General features: G+C 39.9%; 3 protein-coding genes across 4 annotated transcripts in view; 2 read left to right on the forward strand and 1 right to left on the reverse strand.

Annotated features, from left to right (window-relative positions):
* The first annotated feature begins 29 nt into the window (after nt 1–29).
* Nucleotides 30–3,255, forward strand: prkab1a (protein kinase, AMP-activated, beta 1 non-catalytic subunit, a). Its single transcript, XM_049738088.2, has 7 exons — nt 30–179; nt 393–562; nt 650–743; nt 811–925; nt 1,069–1,202; nt 1,476–1,544; nt 2,011–3,255. Exons 1-7 carry the CDS (start codon nt 30–32, stop codon nt 2,086–2,088), a joined length of 810 nt encoding a protein of 269 aa, XP_049594045.1. The 3' UTR covers nt 2,089–3,255.
* Nucleotides 3,256–3,359: 104 nt separating this feature from the next.
* On the forward strand, nt 3,360–5,215 carry LOC125979655 (phospholipase A2, minor isoenzyme-like). Its single transcript, XM_049738090.2, has 4 exons — nt 3,360–3,641; nt 3,742–3,889; nt 3,968–4,101; nt 4,844–5,215. The coding sequence occupies exons 1-4, from the start codon at nt 3,593–3,595 to the stop codon at nt 4,960–4,962; spliced, it is 450 nt and encodes a 149-aa protein (XP_049594047.1). The 5' UTR covers nt 3,360–3,592; the 3' UTR covers nt 4,963–5,215.
* An 876-nt stretch (nt 5,216–6,091) lies between these two features.
* ppp1r3c2a (protein phosphatase 1 regulatory subunit 3C2, duplicate a) overlaps nt 6,092–20,139 on the reverse strand; it is a 46,744-nt gene continuing 32,696 nt past the window's right edge. Inside the window, exons 1-2 of one of the 2 annotated variants that reach the window (XM_049738089.2) lie at nt 7,338–7,526; nt 6,092–7,168 (exon numbers count right to left, since the gene is read on the reverse strand). In XM_049738089.2, the coding sequence (XP_049594046.1) occupies nt 6,385–7,168; nt 7,338–7,351 (798 nt within the window). In that variant the 5' untranslated portion in view covers nt 7,352–7,526 and the 3' untranslated portion in view covers nt 6,092–6,384. Of the gene's footprint in view, nt 7,169–7,337; nt 7,527–20,139 lie in introns of those variants that run through there. The other variant, XM_068652728.1, reaches the window with a different exon arrangement.

A 20,139-nucleotide genomic window follows, 5' to 3' on the forward strand; every position in this document is an offset into this window, starting at 1 on the left:
GAAGTAGTAGACCACCCAGAAACGACGCAATGGGGAACACAAGCAGTGAGAGGGCTGCATTGGGCCATGGGGAGAAGGCCCAGAGGAGGGACAGCAGGGGAACTAAGGATGGTGAGAGGCCCAAAATTCTCATGGACAGCCCTGAAGATGCAGATATTTTTCACGGCGAAGACATGAAAGTAAGTTCTTTCTCTGGGATATATTGATTTAAAAAAAAAGAATCAAAAATTCAGTTTATTGCATATTCATATATTTTATCTTCTGCTAAAATCGACTCATATTTGCTGCTTACTGAGCAGTTGTTTTATTTATACTGCCCCCTGGTGGCTAAGGTGCGCACATCAGAAGGAAACATTTTATCATATCTTACTGTGGCTTTATGCTCACTACAGGCTCCCTTAGAAAAAGAAGAGTTCCTTGCATGGAGGCAAGATTTAGAAGCGGAAGACAAAGACCCAACTCTAGACCGACCGACCGTCTTTCGCTGGAAGGGGGACGGCAAAGAGGTCTACCTGTCTGGATCCTTTAACAACTGGGCCAATAAGATTCCCCTAATTCGAAGGTAAGAAGGCTGAAAGTCATCTGGTGTATGATATACAAATCGTCCTTCTATTTTGATTTTTGTTTATCCCCTCATTACTTGTCCAAGTCAAAACACCTTTGTGACCATCGTGGAGCTACCTGAAGGGGAACATCAGTACAAGTTTTACGTCGACGGCCAGTGGACTCACGACCCAGCCGAGGTGTGCAATAAATCATTTTTTTGTTTTCCCGCTTTCTTTTATTGACTTTTTTTCTTCCCGCTGACAGCCTGTTGTAACAAGTCAGCTGGGTACAGTCAATAACATCATCCAGGTGAAGAAAACAGACTTTGAGGTGTTTGACGCTCTCATGGTGGACTCGCAGAAGTGCTCAGACATGTCAGGTGAGTCTGAACAAATCGTCTCACGTAGCGAGACCTAAACAACCCACAGTTTCCCTTTCTCGCCCCAGTAGACCACTCTCTGAAAAAAGTGTTATTATTGAGCCGCCAAAGTACTTGACTCAACACTCTTCCTCTTCCATTAGACCTCTCCAGCTCTCCCCCTGGTCCATATCATCAGGATGCCTACACTCCAAAACAAGAGGAAAAATTCAAGTCCCCACCTATTCTCCCACCTCATCTGCTTCAAGTCATTCTCAACAAAGACACTGGAATATCTGTAAGTTATTATCGTCACTCAGATGAGCGTATTTTTTCGACCACGAGGCAAACCGGTCTACTTTTGGAAATTTCCATATATAAGGCGCACCTGGTTATAAGGCGCACTGTTGATTTTTGGAGAAAATTCAAGGATTTTAAGTAGACCTTATAATTAAAAAAATACGGTAAATGTAAACGGTTTATTATATGTGCCTTGTGATTGGCTGGCAACTATTCCGAGGTGTATACCAGTTCAACGATTTACCAATGAAACGGTTGTTTTCGTTCCTAGTGTGATCCTGCCCTCCTTCCAGAACCGAACCACGTCATGCTCAACCACCTCTACGCTCTCTCCATAAAGGTACGCAGCCCGACGATTCAAGGGTTTTCTTGTTATTGTTTTCACCGGAAACCATGAGCGGCTCTCTGAACCGACGCAGATGATCTGTCGAACGCCAACGATAATAACAAACTGCAGTCGGAAGAAGTCAGCAGGAGAGATAATGTGCTTTTCTCGCAGCGCGACCGGAAAAATAAACTTGACACCTGTGCTAAGATAGAACACACACGGCGAGTTGAATACGGGAATGAGTAGGAGTGAAAGCGCACACTTGTGACACGCTTGCACCTTCCCAGCTGAGTCATACTTAGCGCTTTCCATATCAGTAGACAGCTGCTCGGACCGGTACTTTTTCCACTTGGATACATATGCAACCGTGTGTGTGTGTGTGTGTGTGTGAATGTTTCTTTAAAGCGACACAGGTGTTACATTGCAAATAGCTGAAGTCTGAACGCTGAAATATATTTCAAAACGATTCCTTTGACAGGACGGCGTGATGGTGCTTAGCGCGACGCATCGCTACAAGAAGAAGTACGTCACCACTTTACTGTATAAACCCATCTGACGGGACACCGTGCCAGGATTAACTCAACTCTAGTCAAGTAGCAATACTAGTCCACCTAAGGCTGGATCAAACGTTCACTTTTTATGTATAATCTAGTTGTAGAAAAATCACAATATGTTTTTTTTTTTTAAATCACATAAATTGATACATTTTAGGGAGTCCCGTGAACAAGATGACTCATGAACGCTGCGATTCATACAATATTCCAAATGATCTTAATTAATTCATCCGCTGCCAGTCGAATAAAAATGGATAATCTATAACGGCACAAAATGAGTTAAAAAGTTTCCATGTAAACATGCTGTGAGATTGCGTCACATGACCTTGCGCAAATTTTTACTGTGTATCCTTTTTATTCATTCTCAATACGTTCCAGACAACAACAAAAACACTCAGCCCAAACCTTCTCTTTTTTTTTTTTTTTTTAACCTTCAAAAAGAACACATCATACCAAAACAATATAAAAAAACGCACTCCAATTTATTTGTCCTTTTCAGGGGTTCGGAATTTGCAACTTGCTTTTATGGATTGTAGCAAGAGAGATTTAAAGGGTCATGTTAGATAGTTGAACACCCTAAAAGTGTTCTCAGAATTTTTTAATCATTGTTTACACCACAAATTAGAGAGCACTTCTTTTTGAAGTATAAAAATGTTTTGTTTTTCTAATTTTAAGGTGACAAAGTTACTTATTTTCCGTAGCACTTACATTTGTATCATTTCGCATGACACTGACCAACATTGAATGTAGAATGCGTGTACTGTGAAGTCAGCGGAATTGAGTCGAACCTAATTAATAGAAGATCTGAATATATTCTTTTTGAGCTGGTTGGACAAGTTGACAATCAATATCAGCAGTTAAGACCAATGAAGAACTGTCTCAGATCAATTTATTATTTACGATGAAGTTGACTATATTTTGTTTCCGGTGACAGATGGATTGTCTTAAATCGCACGATGGCTCGAAATACACTCACTATTAGATAATATATGATTTGCAAATCGTTATAACTTCCACTTTTTTATTTATGGTTATTTATTCACATTTTTGTTTGACTTTCTAGGCCAGTAAGCAATCATTCTAACGATTCCGTAGAACATAAGATTGCTGAGTTTTTCAACCTCACTTGCATTATCACTTCATTTAATAAAGATTAATATATTAAATGGCCTTTGTCTTTTTTTTTCCCTTCTGGGTTCCATTTTTCCAGAATTTTCATCACCTCACAATCATCCTGTGACGGATGACTAAGATTATGTTAAAAAAACAAACATGGCTGCTATCAATCTCAAGTCCAGACAGAACATCAAACACATTGAACAAGTTCGGTCGGTTCACACGTGAGAATCGCCATCTTCTTCCCATACGTATGTTGAACTTATGGCGTGCGACCCTGAGCAGTATGAACAGCTGACGCGGTAGATACCGAGGTCCTTACCTATATAAAGAGGGTCTGATGCAAGAGAATGATTGTGACTTCTACTGCCAACCTTGAGAACACTCAGGATGAACACCCTCAACACTCTGCTTCTTTTGGCTTTAAGCCTCTCTGTTGGTAAGTCGCCACAAGACTGCTGTGCGCTTTGCGATATAATCCGGTACACATCCATGAGGACACCGTGAGCAGGCTTGTTGCTTCATGTTCTGTCCCGCAGCTCAATCCATGGATTACAAGTCTCTCAGCCAATTCAGAAAAATGATCCTGTGTATGATGCCTGATAGTTGGCCCGTCTTGGACTACGCTGACTATGGTTGCTACTGTGGAAAGGGTGGCTCAGGCACACCTGTGGATGAGCTGGATAGGTCCAATCTTAATTTTACTTTTGGTTTCGACCTCGACTAAATCACACTGTGCTTTACATGTTCTTTCGCCCTTGACAGGTGCTGCTATGTGCACGACAAGTGTTATAGTGACGCAATGCAACACCCCGATTGTTGGTTCATCATAGACAACCCTTACACAAACTCGTATCACTACAGCTGTGATGAGGAGCAGAAGAAGATCACCTGTGGCAGTGAGTAGAGCAGATCTTTTATTACTTGTGTGCAAGATGCAAGTCTAAAAAAAAATCAGTAGTATGAATTCAACTAAAATATATTATAGAAATCAATTCATGCAAAAATTAGATTCATCACAATCCTAACTAAAAGCCTTGGTTGCAGAGTGGCCAACTTTAAAAGTGGATTTGTGGCTTGAATTCTTGTTGTTAAGTAGTTTAACAGACCCGGTTGTGCAGTCTAGTACTTATTTATTTCCATATATGAATAACAAAAAGGAAAGCTCTTCTAGCGCCGCATTTCGGGCTGAATTAAATCACAAAAGCAGATGAGTTATTCATGTCAAAAACCAAACACGCGAACCCGTCGCTTGGCAGTGACGTCGTTTTTATAGCTGTTGATAATTGGGTGATTGAAAACGTCACTTATATGCGACACAAAAGGACTACAACTCCCAGGCGTCTTGATTCCTTCCGGCTAAGACTTAGACTTAGACTTAGACTCAACTTTATTAATCCCTTGGGATTACTCCTTCAGGGAAATTCAGGCCCCAGCAGTATCCATACCACAGAAGAAATAAATACATTTTAAATCAACCCTAATGCATTAAATTAAATAAAAAAGACACAAAAAAAAATCAAAACTATTTTTGCTATAGTTATTTCTCTTTCAAAAGCATTTTTTTGTTTTTTATTGCATTTTTTAGTTTATTGGAAGACAACATAATATCTAATTCAATATTGTCAATTTTCTCCTTAGGCAAAAACAACGCCTGTGAGATGTTCATTTGCGAGTGCGACAGAAAGGCAGCAGAATGTTTTGCCCGGTCTCCATGGATCCCTGAGCATGAACACCTGCCCAGTCACATGTGCAAGTGAAGATCTCAGGTGACTTCAGCCAAGCCATGTCTCCACAAGACTCATGCAGAAACTGGAGCAGAACAATTGGAATATTTGGAGGAGTATATTATTGTCAGTAAGCATCCATAATGATGTTTTTGATTATTCATTTCCATTAAAACGGATGTCATACTTGGCAATCAATGACACTGGTGGCATTTATTTAACAATTGCACAAATCATCAGAGTTTGATTGATTTAGTTGCAAAATAAATTTTATGTATCTCATCTATCTCCTGTCTTTCTTTGCATTTTCCAGAATTACATTTAGAGTTTAATTAAATGGAGTGATCATTCTAAAAGGCAGTATTTATTTGGACATTATAGGAAGGATTATTACAAATCTAGTCAAATAATTTCTTCAGTCTAATTAAATCCACATATTTGACACAATCAGTATACAGTTTGGTAAATTAAATGGGAAAATCTGCAACCAATTTTATGCGAAGGAGACAAAGATTAAGATATTCAATAGACGGGTGACGAATAATTATCCATGGGGGGATACTCTCACGGTCTACTATTTTACTTTTAGAGGAAAAAAGGCCCGAGTACGGACTCTTGAGGCTTTTAACATTCTGACCATACTTGCACATTTTTTTTGGGCTTTAAAATGTATATTGTAAAGTATTCCAACATGTTATTCTAATTTATTTACTATTTGTACCTACATTAAACAAATGTTTTCTATAATTATCTCTGTAGAATACATTTGGGTAAATTAAGAAAGATACTTTTGAATTGTTCACTGCAGTTTGGGAGTGCCCAGAACAAGCTCACCCATGCAGAGCCAGATTGCCCAAAGCTTTCTTTAGTAACCTGACTTTACCTGTCAGGAATGCGTGATACATCCCATGAAACAAACCACCTTACATGTACGTACTTGCGTGTTTTTGTGCAACCAGACAATAGCTTGTTGGTACAAAAGTATTTTTAAAATAAGATTTTTGGATACTGACAGGATTCTGTACGTAAAAAGGTTCATGAAGCAATTCTAAAGCTTCATTTGCCCATTACAGTACAGCACAAAAATCGATTTGAATCGAAAAATCGTACTTTAGAGTCTAAAGTCTGGAGTTTGACTTATCGTGGAAAAGTATGCTCAAGATTTACTGGTGACAAGAGCTTTATTATCAATTCAACACGTTTAAATATTCACATTCCAGCAGGGTAGCTGAGTTACAGTATTTTACAACATCCGCCCAACTGTGCAGATTTCACAAGACATATTCCTCATATCTATTATTTATATGTCCTCGTGGCTGTTTTGAGTGGACTGCTGTCACCTGGTCTATTCATTTGAACAAAGGGATCTCCATTCCGCTCCGATTCAACAAGTGAACCTCCTCTGAAGTAGCTTACATGGCCGTGGTTCTGAATACCCAAAGACGTATAAGAGGGTCAAAATGGTAACCCGTCCTTTTCGTCTTTTTCCAAGTACACTTTGTAATTTTTTCCTCTGTTGTTGTCCCAGTGCATCGAAGTGCCGCATCCAGGCCTGAAAAACACGCAGAACTCGATCCCCTCGATCAGGTCAAGGTTATGAGGTAAGCTCAGATCGAAGGTAAAAACGTCCACGTCGAAACCGAGACACCGCTGCTGTTGCAAGAACTTGCATGGGGTGTCAAAATGGTGCTGCCAAGAGTCAAAGGTGAGCCTTAAGTGGACCGCCTTGTCGGTGTTCCCGTGGCAGACGTGCACTTTGCCGCTTAGGGTACATTCGGAAACGTTGCAGCTTTCCAACTGTATGTTTGTCTCTCGCAGGCGTGCCAGGAACGCTTTGGAGTCGAGTGACGGCTGAGGGAAGCCCAGACGATACTTGTGGTTTTGTATCATGGTTGGATCGGGCGGTTCAGTATCAGGCATAAATAGATGTACCACAGTGAGGGCAAGTCCTTTGGAGTCGGCAAACACAACACGCTTTTTGCCTGGCTTTCCGGCTTTCCTGAGGAGACAGCTCTGAAGATCTGAGGACGGCGAGGGTGAAGATGACTGGGAGGAAGAAGGTTGATTGGAAGAGTGAAAGCTGGTTCTCAGAGGACTGCCGGTGGGCGGATTATAACGCAAAGTAGGTTTCATGGATAGAAGTTGGTAAAGTCGTCGACGCTGGCTCAGACTTAAGCACATGGCGAGGTCGACTGGTATCCCAGTTGGCTGAGGGTCACTGCCAAAGGTGGGCAGGACTCTAAGGGTCAAAACAAAAGTTTTATATTAGCACCTTATGATGCTAAAAAACACCTTTTATAAAACTTTCGATTTTAATCAAACAAAATTTGCTTGTCATATTACGTAAATATATTTGTGTGTTTGTTTTGGTTTATTTTTCATAGACGGTCAAGAGAAGTAATGCTTACCTTGTGCAATTCATTTCCAAACTATAATCAATCACTCCGCCATAGTATTTCCGTCAATTCCAAGTCGTCCACTAGCATCAACAATGAAAATTGAGAAAAGTGCCCGAACGGGTTAGTTGGAAAAATCTCCTGATTCCAGCACTAGTTAACAAAGGAGCATTTAAAAAAAATCTTTTTAATAAGAATAGAAAATATTTTAATTAAAAAAAAATATATATATTTTACTCACGTTTCATCAGTGAGAGAAAGACGGAACCAAACTCTGCTCTCACCTTAGCTCATATGAGAAGTTTGAGGTTGAACCTCCAGTGGGAGTTGCTTTGCATATCATTAATCCAACGAACCTGCTTCATCATGTCCTGCCCCTAAACTACATCTGAGGTAAGAGAGCAGTTTTCAAAACCTCAGTCCAACATTACCACGGCATCTCCTCCTTTCTCCCGCTCACACATTTCCAAGCTGACAGTCACGTCAAGCTGTTTCATGATGACTGCACAGTGTGTCATCACATGGACGGGACAGGTGGGCAGCTAGACTTTCACTTGTCATATCTTGCTTATGTATGAGGTCACACAAGAGAAAAGTCTGCGTTCATACCTTTTACGGCAATCTTTAGATTAGATTTGCCTTTATTTATATATTTAATTACATAACTACTGGTTCATGAAGCAATTCTGAAGCTTCATTTCACTAATGATACAGTAAGTCCATCTGTTGCCGTATCTTTGCTACGTCGCAGCTAAAACGTTTGTTTTTGTCTGAACGTAAGTTTCCATATTCATCTTTTGGTGTGCTTTCCAAATATTTTCACTGCGTTTAAAAAAAAAAAAAAAACTCCAAGAACAATTCCAAATAAAACAAGACGAAAAGTCCACCAGTTGCGGGGAAACATGAAGGGATAAAAGTTCAAAGCCCAAACAGAGTTCTGTAGAGGAGAGAAAATACAAAATCTTCAAAGTCCCTCAAATTGTATTTCCACGAGCAAAACGATTAGCTTTCCACTCAGAGGAAGAATGATGAGAGAGGCTGATGTAAGCTTGCAGGAGGGGAGCTTTAAATTGCAGACTGTAGCCCAGCATGAGCAGGCCCTCCGTCGATGCCTTCCGCAAGTTGGCAATGAGCAACGCTGCCCTCCTGTGGAGAGAGAAGGTCCTCGCCGATACCATTAAATCACTTCTGGTTTACATTTGTAAAATACACTTTTATAAATAACCAGTCCTCTCTCAAGCAGATATCAGTAAGATCTAAATCTGCCATGCTGCAGGCGTCACATCGTATTTTTTATTGAGCCAGAGATATTTTACCCTGCAGGCTCCTATTTGAAGACTAAAAAAAAGAATCAAATTGAGTCGAAAGCAGCGAGAAGTCCCAGGAAAATGTCACAGTTTTCTTACAAAGCACAATCGATAATCATGTCTGGTAGGTCCAGTTGCTCAGCTTACTCGCTTGGATACGGGATAGTAATACCTTCCTGAATTACAAAACAGAAATCCCGCATAAGCTTTAACACTTAAGTCATATTTTGAAAACAGTATTTTCAATTCACTGCATTGAAGTGTCAGGTCTCTATTTTTTTCCAAATCCCCCGGTGGCACCCCTCCCCTCCCTGCCTTATTATATACTTCCATATTCTGCACATATTATTGCATGCAAAGCAGTATATAAACGCAGCTGAGTGGTATCAAAAACCCGGGAGGAACAACCCGTACGTCTGATGTATAATGCACTGCATGTATTGTATGATTTATAATTGATTCAGCTCAGTTCTGAAATGTGTAACTTCTCTGACCCGCCATGTATTCCGTGGTGGGTCACGCTATAATTGCACATACCGTCTTGTTATAATATGCATGGAGGCAAGTGTAGTGTAATGTATTCGATCAAGTCTCAACCACATGAAAGCGTCTTTATATAATACTGAAAGGAAAAAAAAGTTTTTTAATTTGTCTCAATGCAAGTTTATTCACAGGTCTTGTGATGTCATCAGCAAGGCCATTAAAATGTGTTTTTCAGCCATACTGAACCTCGATGCATTTCAAGTGGCTCGTTTTGTCAACTTTTCGAGAAATCTGTGCCATTACAAGAGCAGATGTGTCCTAATCTTCACATTACACTCCCATTTCACTCACCAGCTGGGAACAACATTTGATGTATGCTCACACAGCTGGAGAATAAACGGACCGGTCATGTGTATCCAGGTGAAAGTGACCAATATTGCCGCTTTCAGCAATCAGTTTCCGAATGAATCATGAGAGAGAGGAAAAAAAAAAAAGAGACAACCGCAGGAAATGAATGATGATCATATATACATCACATATTGTGCAATTTGTGTCTTATATGTCTTCCTCACTGGATGGCAGTAGAGTACCAAGCCGAGTATCCGACTAGTTTCCCTTCCCTGTCTTCCAATGGAACCAAAAAAAATAGAAAAAAAAATCAAAAAATGGCAATGACACCCAGCCTGTTGATTTTTTTACCCCCCGTTCTCTGCCAGCTTGTCTAATTAGAACTGATGGACATCATCTCCACTCAGTGGACACTTCATTAGGTACCCCAGCAATGAATTCAACAATATGTTTATTATCATATTTTATTGTTTGGTCAAAATACCTTGCATGCTCTCCATCAGTGTCAATCAAAGCGGATGCATGATTCCGTCGTGGTTTATTTTCCACACGTTTTGCTGGCTCTGCAACATTGAGCAAGGTGTAGTAAATTGAAAGCAAGAAAACATTATGTTAATGGAAAATCGTTCACCCACGAGCATATCGTACAATCGGAAAGGTCCGCGATGTCGTTGGGTGCACACGTTTCACCACGGGGGAGCGAGAAGGCGCCTACTGTATTTACTGCATGAATCGCTGCGCGTTCCCATGTGCTTTATCCAAAACGATTGCAGGTAAATAATGGATCCACGTCTCACCGAGCACCTAAAGGCACACCGGCGCCGTTGTTGAATCATTTTGCAATCACATGCTGCAATGTGTTGACCTTGGGGGCAGACAAATTGGCATTATTCTTATTTTTTTCGGTCAAATAATACCTTTAATGATCCCTGCATGGCTGAGTATCGAAGAGATTGGGCGAATTTCTGCTGTATTAAAAAACACTCCAGAGTCCAATGGTAAGTGAACTCTGCTAATGAAACGCCGGAGTTGCCCTGGGAGGATGGATATGTTTTTTGAGAAATGCAATTTCCTACCTGGAAATATAAATTAAGGAGTTAGTGTAATAGTTTGGGATTGCAATTTGGAACTCAAAAGACAAAATGAGAAAACATTTTCGCTAAATGTACCCGCAAACAACATCATTATCTGATGATAATGATACAATGACCAAAAGCCAAATTATCAAGGCCTTATTATTTTCATTTTAGCACACAAGGAAACACAAAACAAGCAAAACTGGCAGTAATAAAAATAATAGCAAAATAAGGAAATTAGTTCGTAAATAGTTTATATTTTTATTTTATTTTTCTCCAATCATCGTGTTAACTGCTCTTGTTGATTTTTCTCCTTTTGATTCTCCTTGTACATCTTAAGATATGGTACCACCCCGCTTTATTATTTTTTTCTATTTTATTCGAACTTTCCTCATGTAGATTCAGATGATTTGCATTTGCTTTAAGCTCAGAATGCTATAAAATGAATTAACCATGCAGGCTGGCAAGCAAGTAGAAGCACAGCATTAAAATTCCTTCTAAATCCATCATTCCCTCTGTTGCTTTTTGATCCCCTTCTTTAATTTTTTCTCACCGTCATTCATCACTTCAAATCACTTCCAGTTTGGTGTTATCACCCCGGGAAAGAAAAAAAGAAAAAAACACGTTGAAACTCATAAACCTGTGCAGTACAGCGGCGCGTTTATTTCATTTTATTGTATTTATCATGACAGGACAAGCTCCCAGAGGTGAAATCCTCTTGGAACTTTGTTTCCCGTTGTCAGGTAGTGCAGAGGTAATCCATTTGCCCTCTGATAAACGACAGTCCTGAATGCAATTTAAGATTTTAAAGCGAGCAGTCATGCTGATTCAGCACATTAGAAATTTGAATTCTATTAAAACAATGGGAAGATACTATAACATGCGAAAATGGGCATTTCGAAATATTCATAATAAATCTATCCATCTATGAGTGGCTGGTTGCAGCCAAAAATGCTAGTGCCAATTTTTTTGTCCCCGTCTTCCAGCTCTGCTGATGTTACAGCCATCATGGTGTGCATTGGGTAAAGGCTGAGGGACTTTGACACCTGCTGACTAACTGCCCGAAGCAGGCTACACCTCAAATACCAAAGAGCTCATGTAAGCACGTAAAAAAAAAAAAAAGAACCCTCCCGGTGATGGTGGCCGAAAAGAAGCTGACACCGAAGAAACATTTTGCACCACTAGTCGTCCTTTGTGGATTTTCATTTGCAACTAGAGGAGAGTGACAAGCTTCTGCTTGCAAGGACTGACACAAAGAGAATTCTTTTGTCCATTATAATCTCATGTTGCTGATACACCAAAGAAGGAGCAGCAAGTCAAGGACCACTGGCGGAGCTAGGTTTTTTTTCTTGGGGGAGGCTGGGGTGGCCAAGGATATCTTAAATCAAAAACTATATATTTATTTTTTACAAACCCGCAAAATTCTTCAGAAAATGTAGAGGATCATTCAACGAGAAGGGAAATGCGGGGGGAAAAATAATTTGGATGTTTAAGCAGATTTTGGAGAGGGGGAGGCATCGTTTCAAGTGTAAAATGAAATGCTAAATTTTAATTCCCTTATAATGTGCATTATTATTTTATTTCAAGGAGCAAATGACAAATATAATCTGAAAATTACCCTGGATGAGACTCGATATCTGATCAGGGCATGAAATTTTCCGCGCTATCCGGTCGAAGTTAATTCCACGCCTCTTCCTTTTCACCGTCGGAATTCAACGTGTCTGCCTAATCAACCACAAGCAGAAGTGATTTGCTAACATTTCATATTTTCATGAATATTTGATTGTCAAAAATTGCCTTAAGGGAATGCGCCGGGCTAGAGGTTTGGTTTTGATTTGCGATTAAACTATCAAGAAATCAATTTCATGTGCATTGAATAATTCAAGCTTTAATGGAATGAGAAAGGGGCACGGGTTACGAAATGATCTGAAGGCTGAGTGTGTGTGTGTGTGGGGGGGATGAGGAATGTTTTGTTGATGTGTGCATGGGCGTACGTGTGTCACTCAAAATGAAAACAGCCACGGAGTGACCGGCGGGAGTTTTTTTTTTGTCAATTCACCTGCACCACTGGTGGAGCATTCCAAGTGGCCACCGCCTGTGCCAATAACACCTTTCGAGTGAGAGGAAATCCGACTCTTGATTTGTGCTGCTACTTTTTCAGTAATGTCATATAAAATCCTAAATTATTTTTTCAAGAGTTTACCGCCCAATATAAGGACTGGAGAAAAAAAATGGTTACGTCAAAAATGTTTGATGGTTTCAATTCCACCCCAAAAAAAAAAAAAAAAATTCGCCTTCAAGTCAATTTGCTTAACATTTGATTGACATTTGCCTCATTTTTCGGGTTTGTTTTGCAAATGCTGAGATGAGAAAGTTCAAAATATTCCCAGGGCGTTCTATCTTTGGGCGACACGACTTCGTAATACACATGAACTTGAAATGGCATCAAAATATTTTGGAAGTATCATCACTGGAGTCTTATCGTTTGCAATTTATCACCACGCTCGACTCGTCTTTGAGTGCGTAAGCCGCATCTTCGTTTATTTAACAAGGAGTCGCTGTTGACGGGAAATATGTTGATCACAGTGATGTCGAGAGATGATCAGACGAAGTCAAAAGTCACCAGTGGTGTGATGAGATTAAGAGGAATTGGATGTCATCCTATTCTTGACAGGAATAACAAATAGTTCACGATAAGAGATAGAAATGTCAAAATTGTACAATTCTTACTTCACTAATTCCTAATTTCCATTTTTTGCTTTGGTCGTAGTTGTTTGTAGTTAGATTTACAGGATTACACGAAAATGGATTTCAGGTCATCACAATGGCAATTGATGATTTGCTAATCTCTCCTTCAAGCGAGGATTTTCTAACTTGCCTTTAACATTCTTCAGAAAACTTTTCACTTTGAATCTTTTACACCTCCGGGTTACTGAGTTTGAATGTCATCACAGACATCTGTTAAAAGTTATTTAAGAGTGAAGTTGTGTCTCTGCTTTTAGGCTAGAAAAAAAATGATTCTCGGCTTATGGACTGTTCTCTGCAGGATATGTTGGTAATTTTACTACTTCACACATTATTACCAACAAATTTTTCTTTCACCTCGAAAAAAAAATGGTTTACAGGCCAGCTGTCGATATCTTCTTGTAAAAAGTCGCTGTTAGAGCCAAGTAGTTAGAAAAAGCCAAGAATCTTTTGAAATTAAATCATTCAGCCAAGCTGTCTTGAGCATATTGCAAATATATATTTCTAATATATATGGTTGTATAAGGATATATGAAGGAACAGGAAATATGACATATTTATTCAAATTAGCCTGCAAAACAATAGTTGATGTGTGTGACACACAATTATAGCTTCATTTGCTCCATTGCATTTTTTCCCTGTATTTTGATCGTTCTTACCTTGGCTTTAAATTGCTCTGTCATTTCCCCTGTTGTGATGAAATGTTAATTTGCATTTAAGAAGCCCTTTGTGGACATTTAAAATGGGAAGGTGATGGATAATGAGGTCTGCTTCATTTAAATTCACTTTTGGAAAGGGGGGGGGTAGATTTTCACGACCAGACTCTTGACCTCCTGTCAACAGTTTCTTCGCTCTTGATTGCAGAGACTCGCGTGATGTAAATTGAGGAGAGAGTGCAAAGTTTTTATGAATGGAAAAAAAAAATTAGCAGATGCAGCTCAAAAACAGTTTGGGGAATGGAAGTGACAAGTACTGTTGACACACCATCAAAACTGAGACTGATTGCTTGAATAATTGCTTTGTGCCTAATTATATTAGAGTGCCCTCTGGGGGTGTGTGTAGGATTATGCATGTAGCGCTTACAATGGGATAAAGAATGGCCGGAGGAGCTTTGCTGCAAGGAAACTGGCAGATTTGCTTCCTAGCGAGGACTTCGATCAGATTCACAGAGCAATTCTCCACTACGGCAATTACATTTTGTAACTTTACAATCACGTTAGGGAACTGAGGAAAATGAGGGAAGCGCTGAAGGGGGCCAAGAGTGTTTGTTCTCAGCCTGTGATAAGAAGACCACAGCTAAGTGAGTTAAATCAGAAATAGCATTGGCACAGCTGTTGTTCCATTAAAGCCCCCCAAGGAGACTTGAAGAGGGTGGTCTAGGAGGATCTTGCTTGGGCAATGTGCCAGCAGGCCTCGCTGGATCCTTAACCGTTACTCAGATGCTCCCCCTCGAAAATAATTGATTCCAATTTGTTGTTATTTTTGTTTCTTATCCACCTGTTCTGAAGTCAGTGATAGCAAGAGAAAATGGCTGCCTGCTGAGATGGTGTTTTTTGCTACATAATTCATATTACCGTATTTTCCGCACTATAAGGCGCACCGTCAATGAATGGCCCACTTTAAAACTTTGTCCATATATAAGTCCATATATTTGGACACGCCTGGTGTAGTGGCTCAATATTGGTCCATGTATAAGGCGCACCGGATTATAAGGCACACTGTCGGCTTTTGAGAAAATTGGAGGTTCTTAGGTGCGCCTTATAGTGCGGAAAATACGGTACACAAACACAATATTCATCGGAATACCGTGTTTAGACTAGTAGGGCCGTATAGAACATATTATTATAAAAAACGTTACGAGTTGACTTCCACTTTAAGAACGCTAGCTAAACATACCTTGAAACTAACAATGACATGCTAAATGTTAGCAATGTTAGTTCCACTTTTACAATCTTTTAAAGCACTCACAGATAATACAACAATACCCGCACGCATATACTTGACGTTACGCTTTTTCTAAAGTGTCCCTTGAATTTCCACTGCATGAGAATAAACAGGTAAGAAAACTAATATATATTGGAGTAGCAATAAGAACAAATAAAAGCGATTTCTGTCTGCATTACAAGTTGATCTCGTCTCTTTGCCCATGTAGGGCTGCTGATCCTATACAAGTCCTGCAGGAAGATGGGGAGCTTTGCATTGCTTAAACGAGACCTACACAGCCGCGCGTGTCCCGAATGTTTATTGCAGAATCCATCTCGCCTACACAGTATGCGATACTCCATACTAAATCCTTGAATAGTTTACAAATCACCTCACAGCCTCTTCCGATTTTCCTCAGTTCTACTGAGCAATTTAGAAACACAAGCTCATTATGGGCAACACTATTGCCAGTTTATTTTCACTGTTACGGGAATTTATCTTACTGTCACAACAAATGCTGATGGGGAAAAAAAACTCATAATTGACTCTTGGATCAAGACTGATGGAAAAATAAATGTTATATAAATTTGTAAAAACTGTATGAATGTATTTCCTAGCAGTCTTTTGTCTTTATTTAATAGTTTGTGGGTTATCGTAGGATAATGAAGTTTCATGAAGCGCTTTTTTTACTCCTCCAGATGGTCTTCATTTTAGAGAAACACTAGCATAATAAGATTAAACTTCTACTGCCTCTATAAACCAAGAGTGCCATCTAGTGGAGTCAAAATATATCACAAGTGCTTCATGAAGCTTCATTTGCCCATCACTACAGGGCTACCATTTAAAGTGCCTCTCATTTACCACAAATAAAGTGCAGCTGTTCTGGAATCCCTTTCCTGGGTTTTATTTTATTTTTTATTTCATGCTAACGAAAACTAGTCCTTAGTTGATGTCAATAAATCAGGGTATAAAACATACCTTCAAGGTTAATTCAGTGTAAAATTAGAAATAGAACCCCACCTATTAAAAAACACACAGGCACAATAGTTAGCCGCACTTTTAAAAACAACAACAACCTTGTGAATTAACGTGTATTTATGGTCGTCTCCCCTCGTGTCGGTGGAGGTCTAGCATCTGCACCACATTTAAATGGCCATAAAAAGTCTGTGATCCAGACGGTGTTTGTCTTTGAAAAGTTAGTCCTCCTACTTTTGTTCTTTGCTCATGCACATGCAGTCTCCCCCGGGGTCATCTCTACTCAGAGAGCCTTAAATCCTCGCTCTCGCACAGACTGCTGAAGATATCTATGTCAGGAGACACATTCATTTTCCCCCCGCATACACATTCGTCGTATCTTGAGCCCCTGCGACCATAAAAATTCGCTGGCATGTAACGGGAATCTCTCCTCAAGAGTAATTTCTTTGTTGGCTACTTATCTTGATTTCCTCTCATGTCGGACTAGGAAACGAAGCCTTTAGTGGGGAGGAACATATTCTAAATGTAAAAATGATATCTGACTTAGCAGCCTCCCCTCTTATCCTTAAGCCATTTTAGGCGGCTGATAAAAGTATATACATACGGAGATATATTTATTCTATTTCTGTTTCATTACTTAAATTTTGCTTTACTTAATTCAAACTTGCCATTGCTTTTGACATCACTACTGACCAAATGTTTTCCACAGGCTTTCATGTGCCGGCTTATTTACAGCCGTACCAAGTCTCAGCTTCTTATGTATTTCATCTTTGTTCCAAAAAAAAAAAGAGTCAGGCTGACATCAAGCGTGCTTTCTAACATGACTTTTTCTCTCCCACCCTCCCTCCCGCTATTATTATCCGCCCCGTCAACAACTAACTTTCACCTTCAAGATTATCATGCTTTCATCATCGTGTTTGCTTGTCCGTACTTTGCTCCCACCCACGTGCCCCGAGCATCTGGTGCTGCACGTGGCGTCCCATTGTTCCGCCAAGGAAAATAAACAAGCAAACGGAGGACGTCTGTCTTTGAAAGCGACGGGTAACCTCGAGAACCGAGGAAAACAATGGCAGAAATACTCCCAAATATTTCACACAAAGGGTTATTTGCATGGGGCTCAGTGGAAATTCAATTATTCCGTTTGTCTCCGAGAGCATGGAGAGTAGAGAGTGGGACGGCTGGGGATTAGAGTATATAATGGGGTTTGGAGGATTGTTAGGATTTCAGATCTGGAGCGATATGGTGCCAGGGGTAAACACCAGGCTGGGGATTTAGCCAGCAAGAATCCGCCTCCATGCGGACCTCGTATCACTGCGTTGGAAAGTCCATCCATTTCCCACGGTCATTTACTCAAGCATCTCCTGTGGGGATTTGATTATCCTATCTGAAAGGGCACGGTGGTCTTCTAATATGAGCTGGCTGAGGTAGATACTGATTCATTGGTAGGGACAGAGTGGCAAGGAAAAAGAAGAAAGAAAAGAAGAAACGAAGCGTTGAACCTTCATATGATTTGTGTGGATTAAAACGATTTAAAAACTCTTTCTTTACTTACACAATAGTGTTGAGTTCAACAAGTGTATGTTATTCATTCTTCGTCAGAGTTTTCAAGTGGTAGTACTCACAATAAACCAAGGTTGAAATAATATAAAACATTTTTTAGAGTGAATATTTCTTGCTTTGGTGATATGAACTCATTTGAGCGTTGAAGTTGTCTTCGGCAGCGAACTAAAAATCATCTCGCCCAATAATCGGCATAACCGGCTTTGGAAATGAAAAATTCTACACGGGCTATTTTATTATATATATTTTTATGTCATTATATTTTTATTATTCATATTTTTATATTCATATATATTTTTTAAGTATATAAAAAGATTTTTTTTTTTTTATAGAGTTTATAGAGACTTATCCCTTGATTGGCTCGAGATGACTAAAACCAGAGGCCGTCTTAACGGCGCAATACCGCGAGCAGACAAATTTAGAGACAGATGGAACCGTCCAGCGTGTCGGGACCGCCGGAGAGGAGCTCCACATCTGCCGCTCACAAGGAATCAGGCCACAGACGCTCAGGGATTACATGGTGGAAAAGAGCGAGTCAGTACAACTAAATTCAACTTTCACCTCTCTGACCCGGAGGTGGGCGTGAGTGGAGCAAAGCGGGCGGAAAAGCCACGGCGGGAGAGCGACTTTGGGAAATGAACAGGCTTAATCATGCGTTCATCTCACGCAGGTTAACACGGGCGGAAATGAACTCTGCAGTTGTCTCTCCTAAGCATGTATTTCGTTAATTAAATCAATGAAAACACACTCAAGCATTGTAAATGACATACTTTTCAAAAGTCATCTAATTACATTTAATAAACGCATCGCACTTGATTAATTATCAAGCGTGGAGCTCAGAAAAGCATTCAAGCAAACACACTTTGCATATTTGATATAACGCGACGTGTTCATCAACACTAAATTGTTCGGCGCCGAGTTTGGACTTTGTGTCCGATAGTCACACTTATTTGCACACAACTCATGCGAGGATTTATTTCAATTTCAATGATTATAATTAGGAAATTTGTACGACTGCACTGTGAAAATGCTTCGTTCTGGAAAATGCGAACTCACAGGAACTCAAATAGATCATTTCCGCAAATTTAGCTAATCAGCAAAAAAATGTCATAAATAAAAAAAAAATATATATATATATATATATCTATATATATAGATATATATATATTGGGGGAAAGGGAAAGTCTGGAATTAAAGCAGGGAGGGGGGGTTGGGGGAATTTTATATCCACCGTATACAAATGGAGTTCATTAATTCTGCGCCTGCAACTCAGAACTAACCGGCTCTAATATTTGCACAGTGTTTGCACATTATAGCATCAGTAATTATATTCGTTGGAAAATATTATGCTCCATATCATCACCTAAAGAGGTTAATTATCACGTGCAACTTTGCAGCAGCCACTCTCTGATCCAATTGTTAGGTGTCAGAGTAATGACTGGAAGTTTATAAAGGGGATCACAATCATAAGATACTAACAGGTCCAAATGAGTGATTGTGTTGTAAACAAATCAGCGCTTATAGAATATAATTGTTGAATGGCGCTTAATCTATTCACAATTGGCAACTATTAAAAGACAGTTGGATGAAACAAGTAGCTGATTGGTGGACAGAAGTAAACAGGTGGATAGAAAAATCCGACCAGACGGACAAGGACACGATGGAAAACATGACTAAACCAGACCCGGTCAATACACAAACATGGACACTGAGAAAAATGAAGGATCAAGGTTGACAAACAATGGGCTGAGAGTGGACATGGAAATTCCTCACACAGTGTCGAAGATAGAAATGAGCACAGGCAGTGTGTGAGTCGTCTGCTCAAGACGAGTGACGACCATCTTGCGCATGCTGTCAGCGCATGGGAGGACATGCCTGATGGATTCGGATGATAGATGTGTAGACCAGAGAAGCCGCGGCCTCAGCTGCTGGGATTAATGAAATGTGTCCCACGACAAGATCGAGCGCTCTGATTTAAACACATCCTGCCACGCTATTTCTCTTCTGCCTAATGCAGCCCACGCCACAGCGGGGCACCTCTGTTTGTCTTCCCATTTGGGAGACTTTTTTTTTTCCATTAGCAATCGGTCCACCGTTTCACGCCTTATACATAAATGTAAAGGTGCTTCTTTACGTCATCAAGTATGAGAACAGCACTAGAAGGAGAACAAAAATGGATTTGAATCGAAAAATCGTATTTTCGTCAGCAAATCAACCGTATTTTTCGGACTATACCGCACCGGATTATTTAAATCTCGTTGAGAAAACTTGTTGGATTGCATTACAAGTCCAGTTGATCAATTCCGTGATTATATTTGGAGGAAAATACAGACGTCGGCTTGTATCGTATCAAATCGTAATCCCGTTAAAATGAACCGACTCCAATCATTACATCAT

The sequence above is a fragment of the Syngnathus scovelli genome, chromosome 13, assembly GCF_024217435.2.
Source record: "Syngnathus scovelli strain Florida chromosome 13, RoL_Ssco_1.2, whole genome shotgun sequence".
NCBI lineage: Eukaryota > Metazoa > Chordata > Actinopteri > Syngnathiformes > Syngnathidae > Syngnathus > Syngnathus scovelli.

Excerpts from the sequence above, each read along its gene's own strand:
- LOC125979655 (XM_049738090.2), top strand. The coding sequence starts at position 3,593 with ATGAACACCCTCAACACTCTGCTTCTTTTGGCTTTAAGCCTCTCTGTT. Across the intron at positions 3,642-3,741 it reads GGCTTTAAGCCTCTCTGTTG|CTCAATCCATGGATTACAAG; the intron begins GTAAGTCGCCAC and ends TCTGTCCCGCAG. Across the intron at positions 3,890-3,967 it reads CCTGTGGATGAGCTGGATAG|GTGCTGCTATGTGCACGACA; the intron begins GTCCAATCTTAA and ends CGCCCTTGACAG.
- prkab1a (XM_049738088.2), top strand. The coding sequence starts at position 30 with ATGGGGAACACAAGCAGTGAGAGGGCTGCATTGGGCCATGGGGAGAAG. Across the intron at positions 180-392 it reads TTCACGGCGAAGACATGAAA|GCTCCCTTAGAAAAAGAAGA; the intron begins GTAAGTTCTTTC and ends TGCTCACTACAG. Across the intron at positions 1,203-1,475 it reads ACAAAGACACTGGAATATCT|TGTGATCCTGCCCTCCTTCC; the intron begins GTAAGTTATTAT and ends TTTCGTTCCTAG.